This window comes from Apis mellifera, linkage group LG15, assembly GCF_003254395.2.
Source record: "Apis mellifera strain DH4 linkage group LG15, Amel_HAv3.1, whole genome shotgun sequence".
NCBI classification, from domain to species: domain Eukaryota; kingdom Metazoa; phylum Arthropoda; class Insecta; order Hymenoptera; family Apidae; genus Apis; species Apis mellifera.
In genome coordinates, this window is record NC_037652.1 from 9,122,379 (window position 1) to 9,134,750 (window position 12,372).

The window sequence follows — 12,372 nt, forward strand, 5'->3', positions numbered from 1 at the left end:
CGTTACCCCTTGCCACTAGTTTCATTCGGACGATCATGCGGTTTACATGTTTTTTATTACACACCGACGATGAAAATGTGCATACGTGATGTAATCGTGCTCCCATTTTCGAGCTTCTCTATCAACCGTTGAACGCTCTGCCTCAAAAGTGAACCTCGTCTCTCCGAGACCCTCTGCTCTCTTCGGATGTGACGATATTATTGAAAAATGTTTTGAGGTGCGTGCGTGTGCGTGTGTTGTGATTCGTTCGACGATTTTTCGAACCGAACCTTCCTCTCGATTTCGTTTAAATTTCCTTCAATTATCGATTTACCGTAATTGTTCGTCGCGATATTACGTAGAATTTCCATGCGCCTAGAATTGCCTCCATCGATGGAATTCGTTAAAAGGAGGGAAAAAAGAGAAAATTTCGTTCCATTCTAATGGAACGAAAAATGTCAATATTTATATGATTGTTATTCACGTGAATAGAAAAAATGATTAATTCGAAAAGTTGCTCGAAATATCGTTAATTGTACGATAATTAGAGTATTTTCTTACAAATGTATCAGATTTTTCACTGTTATTAGATTCATTTGTTCTATACTTTTAATATCTGCGATTGTTAATTGAATTCTTTATTACAAAACGTAAATATCTAATATGATAAAACACAGCAACGATTAGAAATTTGAAAAATTTATAAAACTCCGAATATTAGATCAATTAATTTTTGGAAAATTTATAAAACGATATAAATAATCCATTTCATTGATCTATCTGTTATCATACAGGTAAATATATGCACGCGATTAAATGAAATATAGGAATGAATTTTAATTCGAACAGACACGCGTTTGAACGCCCTTTTCCCGTATACGTGATAAGATAATTGTAAGTAATAATTGGTTGAAGATAACTGTGATAATTTTCCTTGTTTTTATCCAGATACGCAGCATTGTTCGTTGGATAGTTTCGTGCGATGAAAAATGGTGAAAATGAAGGGGGAATCGATCGATGTTGAGAAACGAATGAATCGTGACTCACCGAGTATGAAGGAAAATATGCGTAATGACGATTGCGATGTCGAAGCGGAATTGACCAGTCTTTCGTGGTTACAATCGCTCGACATTACGAGTGCTTCTAGTTTGCCAACGCCTCCTTGTTCTCCATCTCCACCACCGGTGACGCGGCAACCCAGAAAAAAGCTCTCGCCCTTGATTAAGGCCGAATTAGGTAAACCATTTTCACCGTTCCAGTCATTTTTTTTCATTCGACTTTCGATTCTTTCGATCATTAAAAGAATGTTTAGAACGCGATTAAATGCTGAGCTAATAATTTTAAACGATGTTGAGTTAATCCTGTATCAATTATATTATATATCTTTTTAATATTATAATTAATACATTTCAAGTCTTACTTCTTCGTTATATCGTACGATTGGTACAAAATATACATCAAATATATTCATTTATATCAATTTAATATTCTTTCGATTATTATTCTTTTTCTTGATTAAAAATATATATATATTTATTCTTAATTCGTACATGTGTAAAAATATGCCATGTAAATGAACGTTTCGTTGATTTTTGTTTAGATCTAGCTGCAAATGCCGACAAATATCGAACTGATCCTGACGCAAAACCGCCATTTTCGTACGCCACCATCATTTGCCTGGCGATGCGTGCGAACAATAACAAAGTGTCTCTCTCAAACATATACGCATGGATTCGAGAAAATTTCTTATTTTACAAATATGCCGATCCTGCTTGGCAGGTGAGTGTAAACATTTACCTATTATTATTATTTGTAACGCGACATCTTTGAAATTTTTTTCTTTTTCTTTTTCTTTTTATCGATCCTTTCTTTTTTCTCTCTTAATCGTTCCTTTTATTTCGAGCAGAATTCAATCCGGCACAATCTATCGTTGAACAAATGTTTCGTCAAGTTACCACGTTCGAAAGATGAGCCAGGGAAGGGCGGTTTCTGGAAATTGGATTTGGAGAGGATGGAAGAAGGTAGAAAATCGAAACGGCGGGCAAGCATGTCCCAACGAATTCGTGGGTCGAAGAAATTAACGTCCGGGAAAACAACGATGGTAACGAACGATGCACAAAGCAATGGTGCCCCGTCGATCAATTGTCCCTCCACCTTGTACGAGACTCCGCCCAGTAGCGTATCTCCCCCGATTCCGGATTGCCTCTCGGAAATTCCCGACTCCACGCAAGTCAGTTTAAGCGAGGATGATCTGACCGGTTTGCTAATCGCTACCGCGGGTTGGGACGAGAATCAATTGGATCTCTTGGACTCCCTTCTCGACACCCTGTAAAAACGGTTTTCACCGGCTCGAGCCTCTCTCCTATTTACGCAAATTCAAACTCGTTTATTTACGTTCAACTTCCTCGACTTCACCCGGAACGAAATTGTACGCAGCTCGGTCGATAAGTAAGTTATTCCTTCTTGACTTAACGCGCTGTAAAAATAAAAGTAGAAAAATTTTTTCTTAAATAGCTGCAACATAGATGCAACGTTGTCGATGTAAAGAAAATACTTCAATCGCATCAATCCAAGATTCGATATTCGAGATTCTACAAAAAAAAAAATTATTCTCATCGTTTTATACCTCGGAATATAAGGTTAAAATAATATCGGAACGCAAAATTGTTTAAAGATAAATATAAATTAATTTCTTGAGAATTAATAATTCGAATGTGAGTTTTTTGTTAGTGATAAACAATTTTTTTTTCTATTATATCAGAAGGAAAGGAGGGTAATTTACTTATTGACCGAGCGCGTAGATTTCCAAAGCTTTTCCTCGATGTGAAACGAATTCAAATATATATATATATATAAAATATATAGAAAACTGGACCCAACTTTACAAGAATCTGTGTATTCAATGATTTATGAATATTTGTAATCCAATGTCAGAATTAATTTCTAATGCGTCATCTGGAGAAGTTTAGTTTAAAGTTCAAAGTAAATGTCGTTGCGAGACGTATCGATGGCTGACCGAAATAAAACTTGGCTACTGTGCAGCGTAGGAAAAATGATACAGCGAACGCAGGGGCACAGAGGCAATGGAATAATCCGTTGTTTTAATCGAACGATCGCTGCGCGATCTTTCGGCCAATGTGTTTATTTTTCCGTGTTTATTTTTTAATCGATCGTTGGAGTTGTAGAGAATAATCAATCAAAAATTTCGAATTTCCTAATAATTTTTTTCTAGCTCTGGGTAAAATGAGTTAGATTTTTTTTTTTTTTTTTTCGAATTTTGTTCGGCTTTTCATCTTCGTAACGATTGTCAAATTTATCTATCCGATTTATTTGTCGTAAAAAATTCTATCTATTTTAGAAATATTATTTTATTCGTTACAGTTAAATCGTGAATCGAAATATTTGTATATTTAAATCATTAAATACACAGGAAAACCGGAAGTGCCCTTTTTCTGGATAAATAATCAAATTTTAGTACTTATAAAAATTCAGTTTCGATTTAATTCGATACCTAGACTTTTAACATTGCGTTAATCAATTAAAACAATGGCGATTTTTTTAAAAAATAGTATATGAAAAAATGAAGAGACCTATCATTTTCTCCAATTCGTTTAAATTAACTATTTGCACGTTGATCGATAATAAATTTCAGAGGAGAGCAAGAAAAATTGAAAGAAGATATCGAATCGAAATGTACATAAAATGTTTCAATTATTTGAAATTGATTTAAAAAAAAGAAAAAAAAATGATATTTACTTATTCAGCAATAATTATTACTGTTGAAATATTTGTTAATATGGAGACATGATTTTTTGCTTGACTGAACATATTATATATGTATACATATATATATATATAAATATAGACAAAAATTTTAATAAATCGATAAGTTGATGATACTGTGTACTGAAAAGAGTAATTATAATATATTTGTGACACAGTAATTTGCAGTGTGCCTTCGAAATAATAAAAAAAAAAGAAAAAAAAAAGAAAAAAAAAAATAAATATTTATGATATCGTACATTTGCCAACTCGATTAATTCGTGCGAGAGTATATTTCGTATTCCTGCTTTAAAACAATAAAATACAAAAAGTGCCTTATAAGTATTATCTGCAAAAAAAAGTTATTATTATTATTATTTTAATTCTCGATATATTATTTCCGGGAAATTGTCATACGTTGCAGACAATAATAAAATACGATTCAACGTCACTCTCCGACAATTTATTTACCAATGTTTCGTCGATCGATGAAATAAGATAATAATATTATGAAACAGTGAAATAATCGAACGAAAGACAAACACTTGTTAAACCGATAAAACAGCGAGAAATTATGTAATAACGACGAATAGATTTCAATAAATTATGTGAAAAGGAAAAAAAAGAGAGAAAAGAAAAGAAAAGAAAAAAAAGATGTCGGAAAATTGTTTGCAATTTGTAATACTTTTCCGAGATGATGATTTTTTTCGTAATTGTGCAAGATTATATATATTTACATATGTATGTGTGTCGCCATAAAAGCCTAATATGTGAATTAATCGTTGACAAATTGAATCCTTTTTTTTTTTCTTTTCCAAAAAATACATTACACTCGCATAGCGGCGATGATTTTTTTATATAAAAATGAATTTTTTTCAACTTAAGTAAAAACGATTAATTGATATATTTGTTACGTAACGTGTAGATTAGATGTTAATTTCCGTCCAGATATCGTTTGCAATATTTTATAAGATAATTGTACAATACGTCTCGTATCTTTATCGACGTCTCATTCTTTTTGTCGTTAATTTATTAGAAAGAAAGAAAAGGATATTATCGATTGAGCGAGTAAGTATATTTATAGTATAGTGTTCATAAGAAAAAAAAAAATATGCACGTGATTTTAATAATTATGCACCGAAACGATCGTAACTATTAAGAATCACTTTGTATGGATTGTAAGTGAAATGTAGGAATACACCAAAGAATAGTAAATACTTTGAATATGTGGATGTTTTATTAAAAACAACGAGTTATCGACGAAGACGCGAAACTTTCATTGTATAACTTATATATATATATATAATATAATATACATAATATAATATATTATATATATATATCGTGGATTTTAATATATTTTAATAATATTATTTGTAAATAAATTTTTTTTCCCGTTTTAAGTTTCTACGTTCGAAATAGAGATACTTCTCCAAGGTACGTGTAATTTATCTTACATAAATCAGGCATCTTCGTTTTTCCACGCGAGAAATAAATTCAAATAATACAAATTTGATACTTAATACTTTAAGTTTTATAAAATGAATTTAATCGATAATTGTATTATGTATACACTTAAGTATATTGCATCGAATAAAAAAACATTCCCATAATACTGGTTTCGATACGCAATATTTATTTATGAGGTTAATGCAATGTATTTTCGAGGGGAGAAAAAATAACAATAAGAACGAATATGAATAATAATTTTTGTATCGAGTACACGCATTACCTGCATTATCTGTATCGACGGAATCCTGATATTTTATTCTGTTATTACGCTTTTTGCATGCGGGGAGAACGGATAAAATCAGAACGTGGAGATAAAAATTTCATATCATAATTTTAATATCAATAAAGTAGAAAAATCCGAAAGTAAGTTTTTCAAGAGTAAAAAGTTTTACAATTTTAAATGGAAAAACGAGAGAGATAGAATTTGATTCTATGATTCTACAATTTATAGTTAAAATGCAAGAAAGAAGACAAAATTATTAAAAAAAAAACTGTGGATTATAATTGTATCATGGAAGGAATAGATATTTACGAAATCATCAAGTTATCAAAAAATGGGGAAGAAAGTTTTATTAGGTATAAAATATTTACACATTTGTTAGACCGAACAACTTGGAATTCCTATGTTCTCTATAAGAAATAAAGAAGAAACTTTACTCATCTCCGATATTACCGACAGACTAGTTCTAATCGATTTGTTAATTAACAAATATATAAGAGAGAAAAATTAAACTGGTCCTAATCCTCTGGTCGTTTACCTCAACATCACAGTCTCCTTTAAGAAAGTTTCATACGAGAAATTTTATCGAGTAAAATCATTCGAAACAAAACGAATATTATCAATCGTGTTTGCGTTTGTGGGATATCGAAAAAAAGATTGTGATGTTGGATTATCTACGCGTTCCGTAGTTCAAAATATATCACGCACAATTAAGTTGAAAAATAATTTCTAAATCACGACACGTTCCTTACGTTCCAACTTTTGCGCATGTAAAATTTACAATAATACCGTGAAAAAAGATTTTACGTACGTACGAAACGATCACTCGTTTATTAAATACATCATCCTGAAATCATGCGGCCGCAACTTATTTGACACTTTTTCTTCCTTTTCCTTTTTTCCTTTTTCTCGCATTTTTAATAGCAGCAAAAAACAGTTTTTTTTTTTTAGTTCTTTAGTGGAATAAGTGGAGCGCTCGCAAATTTCAAATCAGTCTTATTGAACAAATTTCAATGTAACCGATCAATATCCTTGAACAATTTGTGGATTAACAATAATATCACGCTCTTATCATTAAATACGATTAAGACGATTCATTGTTCCTTCGTATTTATTCTCTACTTTGTTTCACAATTAATATTCGACAATTAACGATTGATCAGTCCACTTGACATTGATTTTATTAACTACTTTACACGCTTATCCTATAGGTATTAAATAGCATATATACACGAGTACGCATGTATGTATGTACGTATGTGATGTATGATGTATGTATCCGTCTGTATATCCGTGTACGTGTGCGTGGTAGATTTTCATCGTGGTAGGACAAATGGTTAAAGAAATAACCATAAATTTCGTAACTAGACGCGCAGATTGATCACACGATCAAACGTAGTACTCGTTGATATTTAGCGCGTCGGAATCGCATCCCTATACGCAACTCTCTTGGGTCGATATCAAAGGTGTACGAACGGTAACAACCTCTCTGGTCGGATGTTTGCCACTCATGGTCGAAACGTTACAGTCTTGGAACGTACTTCTCGTCGATAGTGGCGCCAATGTGAACGGCAGAGAAGGCGGCGAGGGATCGCCTTTTAACGGCCTCGTATTGTGATCTATACAAGCGTAAATCGTCGTTTCTCTGGTGCACGGTTTTCCGTAACCCTCCAGGGTGCTTAAACTCCCGATTCCGCTTACGATACCCGTCAACTTGGTGTCGGTTGCCAAAGTCGACAATGCCGTTGGCCGTGACAGGCACAGTTCGGCGTACGTTACCTCGTTCGATAACTGAAAGAAAGAAGAAAGAAAGAAAAAAAAAAGAAAAGAGAAACGCTTATTTCTCGAGTTATTTAAATAGTTTTTAAATCTTTTTTAAAGCGTAACTTACCGACAATGTTGGATAATTGTTGTACTCTTGCGAATACGGTGATAATCCTTGCAGATGAGTCACTTGTTGTATAGAGAGCGAAGTCGATGGCAGTCTATCTGGCGTGCTCTGCGTAGCCAACGGAGTGCCGGATATCGATCCAGTCAATTGATAATCCGAACCTTTAAATTTAACACCACCTTTTAAATACGAATCATTGTTATTATCATTATGATTTAAGCGTGCCATTCATATTTATATCTATAAATATATGTATCTCTTGCAAGTCTCTAATCATCCATTCCATCGATTCCACCACCTCGAAACGAAAAATTAATCCGTAATTGGAATGGATATATTATTTATTTTCATCGATTCTTAGTTATAATTTTTTTTGATCGATTTAATACCTTTGTTTATGGGGACGACGTCCGGATTTCTGTCGTCGGTATCGTACAAATCCTCGGAACTAGGAACGGCACTCTTCTTTAACGGTAGATCGCTCGGCCTCTGAGCCCTCCTCTCGTTTCTTATCTTCATAGCTACCAGAGTAGCTATGGTAACGAAAAGTAACGCGGTCACTACACCGATCAGCCCTCCTAATAACGGAGTGATCTCAAACGGTACCGGTATACCTGTAATCAAACCAAAACGTCACATCAATTCGTATAAATGCGATCGCGCATAAAGCGACACTCGAAGGGGAAAAAATATGGAGAAATTGGGGACGAGAGAAGCGAACACGTACGTTTCGTCTCGGGATTGCCAGCCAGACTCATCAGTAGGGCTACGACTGACAACCCCTGCCCTAGACGTTGACGGAAAATTGTCGAAATTCGTTAAAGAAATTTGTCGTAAATTCGCATTCGTTGGCAGAAGAGAGACGACGAGGAAGGAGAGAGAATTTCCTCTCGACGTCTCGTTGTCATCAATTCGTCGCGTCACGTCCGGATCCCGGGGAACACGGGTTCTCTCAGAACGCTAGGTTTCTCTTGCTCTTAATCGCTAACCGTTCACTCGAGATACGATGGTGCACGAAAAACACGTTTCGTCTCGGGATTGTCAGCCAGACTCATCAGTAGGGCTACGACTGACAAACCCTGCCCTAGACGTTGGGATCGTGTTCAGATTCGGCGAAACAAATTTAAAAAAATCGACGATAGAACCAGGATTTTCGAGAGAAAAAGAGAGAGAGAAAGAATACGTGACGAGGAACACGAGACGCGACGAATCGTTATTCATTATTATTACTCACCAGTCTGTTTCTCAGCGACCTTTAACGTGAATCCTTCCAACGAGGTCGGCTCGCTCCTTCCTTTCGCATTTACAGCGTACAAAACCATATTGAGAACTTTTCCAGCCTCTAAATCGCGAACGGTGAAAGCGGCGTTCCTTTTCGACGTGATATTTGCTTGCAATATTCCCGTTTGCTGATCGAACACCTCGAGAAGGAAGTGTTGCGGTTGGCCACCGTCGAAACCGACGCAACACTCCACCGAGAGAGACTCGGTCGTTTGATTGGACAACGTACAATTGTACAGAGACTCGGGTTTTCCTGCAAAATCGTCGCGTTATACTTTTCTGCCACGGAACACGGTGTCGTCGCGTAACGTACCGGCCGGAATGATGTGAAACACGCATGCGTTGTTCTGTTGGCCGGCGGTGTTGCTCGCCCAACACGAGACCGTACCATAATCCATCTCCGTCATCGGCCGATAAACAAGGATGCTCTGACTACGGCGCGTCGAGTTCTTGTACTTCGACTCGGACACGTCCACCATTTCTTCCGTGTTGTTGAACGTCCAACGAAAACTGTCCGGCGGTGGATACGCCTCAACGTTGCAACTTATCCGGGCGTCTTCGTGACGCGCTACGCCGTAAATCCGTTTTTGATCCGGCAAGCATATAGGTTTGTCTGAACGAAATTGGAGATTTTTTTTTTTTTTAATCGTAGAGGCTAAAGAATTAAATTTCACTGTAGAGGTGATACTTACACATAATTTTAAGTTCGACGGTATTGCTGTAACCGTCTCCCTCGACGTTGCTAGCGATACAAGTGTAATTGCCTGCTTGAGAACGATTCACTTTCCTCAGAGCCAAGCTGTACTCCTGCACTATCACACCGTTTTTCGCATTGTTCTGAATAACGTTTCCCTGCAACAACAATATATACACGATGTGTATCGATTCAATTCACATCGATATAAAAAAAAAAAAAATAAAAGAAAAATTCTATACAATTTAAAACTTGTGAATTTTCGTGCGTATCGCGGTTATAAATAATACGTTATAAGCGACTTAATTTTGTACCAGGAACACCCGCACGCAAATCTTGCTTCGATCGTACGATCGATCGAGCGGCACCAGGGAAAGTTTTTGCATTTATCATCGTATCACAGTGTCGTAAATGTGTGTGTGTGTGTGTGTTACGGACGTTAATCGTTGAATCTCGATTAATTTTTCTCTTTTTCCCTTCTCTTCAACCCATTCGCGCAACAAGCCGAAGGAACGAACCGAAAACAAAGAATTAATTCCTTGCTAACTCGAGTCGAGTTGCGTCTACGAATCGCGTCGCTCGTCCTATCCTTGTCATCCCGCCGCGTATCGATATCGACGAAAGCGTGTCTTTATCGATACGCTTATCAGACGTAGACGCAGCTTTACGTTTTTCTCTCACGTTCGAACTGGCGACTTACTCGGCCATCTCCAACTGTATTCATAACGGAAAAGAGTAAGATTGGGTTTCGAATAACGCTATCTCACCTTATCCTCCTATCTATTTAGGAGCCAAGCAGAATATCGGTGGTGCGTAGAAGTCTCGGTTTCTAACGTGCCAGATCTCAGGTCTCGATCTCAGCATTCGGTCGTTAGCAAGGCATTTCTGTAATCGCTTCATGGTCGCGCCGCGGACCCAAGTCGCATTCAAATGTTATTCGAATAATCGCAAGCGGAATCGCATGCCGTGTTCTGGAAACGCCGTTAGGGATGGAGAAAGTCTGCACGTGGTTGACGAAAAAACCTTAACAGACACAGGGTCATCATGAATTCGTGGAAAAAAAAGAGAAAGCCTGTTGAGAGGAGTATGAGGCCAATCAGACCCTCCAGCCGTGGATCAATCGTGGAAAATCGTCTTCCAATTTTTCTATCGTTCGTTCGATCGTTCGTTCGTTCGTTCGTTCGTTCGTTCGTTCGTCTCGTTCGAAACGAAAGCGAAATTGAAGAAAGAGAGAGAGAGAGAGAGAGAAAGAAAAAAACATCCGCAGCTGGAGGGTTAAAGCGGAAGAGAAGCGAAACGCGCGAATGCAGAAAGTTAATCTAAAAAAAAAAAAAAAAAAAAAAGAAAAGAGATAACTCTAGAAAGCAGAAAGAAGAAAGTATTTAAGCGAATGGATGATCGCGCACCCATCGTTGATTTCGAATTTCTTACATAATTTTCTGCGTGAAAATTCCGGATAATAATAGAATGAAGTTTGTTTCATTTTTATATTACGTTTATCGATGCGATATCGATGTACACGGCCGAGCGGCGTGTAAAGTGGACACACATGTGCGTTCGAAAACACAGAAAGTGATCGTTCGTGGCGGGGACGTACCCTTGAAAGTTTTTTTGTCAACAGTTCTCTCGTCACGCAACACGACATTGCGATACGGTATGGAACATTCCCTGCTGGCGTACAGTCGTTCCTAATGCAAGGTCAAATTGCTTATAAAACAATCTCGATCGTACACAGCGATTGTATCGTCGTTTCAGAGATGTGTGTGTTTGTCTCTTGTCTCATTCGTTCCATTTCGAAAAAGCTTGTAAAACGAAGCTAATATCATTAATATGGATGGGATTTTGTTGGAAATTAATACGAAAAAAAAGATGCAACACAGCAGCGTTCAGGGAATTTAACGAGGAAAAAACACGCACGCGAAAACATTTCTGTACAAGATGTATGTATGTATGATCGTTGCAAACTTGATATATTATTTTCGATATATATATATATCGTGATATCAATTTTCTTGATCAAATTATAAATCGCTCTACTTTGTTTGCCGTTTTCACAACTCGGTAAGGTGAATTATATATATATATCGCTTACGTTATGTTTCCATATGACCTTGTAAGCATTAGGATTTGCATGGACCTTGCATTCGAAATACACGTCATCGCCTTCTTCGATGTCGTCCGGATTCATATTCGATCCTAGCTTGAGATGTAAAATTGGAACGACTGGAAAGAAATAATAGATAAAATTAAACGGATTAACAACGAACGAATCAATTATCTATATTCTTTTTGTATTGTTTTAAATAATTTTTGTAGATCGTGCGACGCATTTGTTAACGGATTAAAAGAGAGAGAAAAAAGAAAGTTTACTTACAAAATACGTTTAATTTCCACGTATCTTCCATTATACTTCGTTGAATCTTAGAGTTTTCCGCTCGACAAGTTATCATTTTATCGTGATCGGATAAAGTTGGTTTCAGGATTAACGTGGAACTGGTCGTGTTTCCATCTTGAGACACCTTTAAAAAAAAACAAAAATAAATAAATATCAAGTTTTAAAAGTTACTTACTGGAATACACTTTCGGATAACGAGAGACTATTAGTTTAAAAGAGAGAGGCTATTAATTACACCTCCGAGAAGCGTTACGTTAGCTTACGTTAACTTGTAATTATTTAAATTAAACTTGAACTATTTGGATAGACTAATAAGGGATGCTTCAAAGGTAGCTTTTCTCGATCTCGAATGAAATATGATAATACGCGTAGTGAAGTAAACGTAATTCCAGACAACGGACGATTAATTGTGCGCTTAAAAATTTAACAATCGCACCGTTCATTTCTACGATCGAATTTTCTTCTTTTTCGATACAATTGTACAATTTTCTCTCGCGTCTCGTAATCAATATGCGACAATTCCACGTAAAAATCAACGTTTGTTCACTCCCGTTGCCTTCTCGAAAAATTAAATTATCCCTGATTTGACGAACAAATCTCATCCCATGTATTTTCGAGCATCGATTTTTGTTTCCGTT

At 36.0% G+C, this 12,372-nt stretch overlaps 2 protein-coding genes across 10 annotated transcripts in view; one reads left to right on the forward strand and one right to left on the reverse strand.

The window, feature by feature from the left end:
- On the forward strand, nucleotides 1-2,585 carry LOC100576194 (forkhead box protein J1). Its single transcript, XM_003250262.4, has 4 exons — nucleotides 1-217; nucleotides 928-1,215; nucleotides 1,580-1,758; nucleotides 1,886-2,585. The coding sequence occupies exons 2-4, from the start codon at nucleotides 969-971 to the stop codon at nucleotides 2,309-2,311; spliced, it is 852 nt and encodes a 283-aa protein (XP_003250310.2). The 5' UTR covers nucleotides 1-217; nucleotides 928-968; the 3' UTR covers nucleotides 2,312-2,585.
- Nucleotides 2,586-5,797: 3,212 nt separating this feature from the next.
- Nucleotides 5,798-12,372, reverse strand: part of LOC410573 (nephrin) — a 61,758-nt gene continuing 55,183 nt past the window's right edge. For 8 of the 9 annotated variants that reach the window (XM_394052.7, XM_006563689.3, XM_016916833.2 and 5 more), the window contains 8 exons: nucleotides 11,714-11,858; nucleotides 11,432-11,562; nucleotides 9,338-9,497; nucleotides 8,959-9,258; nucleotides 8,599-8,898; nucleotides 7,754-7,978; nucleotides 7,365-7,543; nucleotides 5,798-7,264 (listed from right to left, as the gene is read on the reverse strand). In XM_394052.7, the coding sequence (XP_394052.4) occupies nucleotides 6,908-7,264; nucleotides 7,365-7,543; nucleotides 7,754-7,978; nucleotides 8,599-8,898; nucleotides 8,959-9,258; nucleotides 9,338-9,497; nucleotides 11,432-11,562; nucleotides 11,714-11,858 (1,797 nt within the window). In that variant the 3' untranslated portion in view covers nucleotides 5,798-6,907. The remainder of the gene's footprint in view (nucleotides 7,265-7,364; nucleotides 7,544-7,753; nucleotides 7,979-8,598; nucleotides 8,899-8,958; nucleotides 9,259-9,337; nucleotides 9,498-11,431; nucleotides 11,563-11,713; nucleotides 11,859-12,372) is intronic. The other variant, XM_026445416.1, reaches the window with a different exon arrangement.

Coding starts and splice junctions, on each gene's coding strand:
- LOC100576194 (XM_003250262.4), top strand. CDS start 969: ATGGTGAAAATGAAGGGGGAATCGATCGATGTTGAGAAACGAATGAAT. Junction 1,216..1,579: donor CTTGATTAAGGCCGAATTAG/GTAAACCATTTT, acceptor ATTTTTGTTTAG/ATCTAGCTGCAAATGCCGAC. Junction 1,759..1,885: donor ATGCCGATCCTGCTTGGCAG/GTGAGTGTAAAC, acceptor TATTTCGAGCAG/AATTCAATCCGGCACAATCT.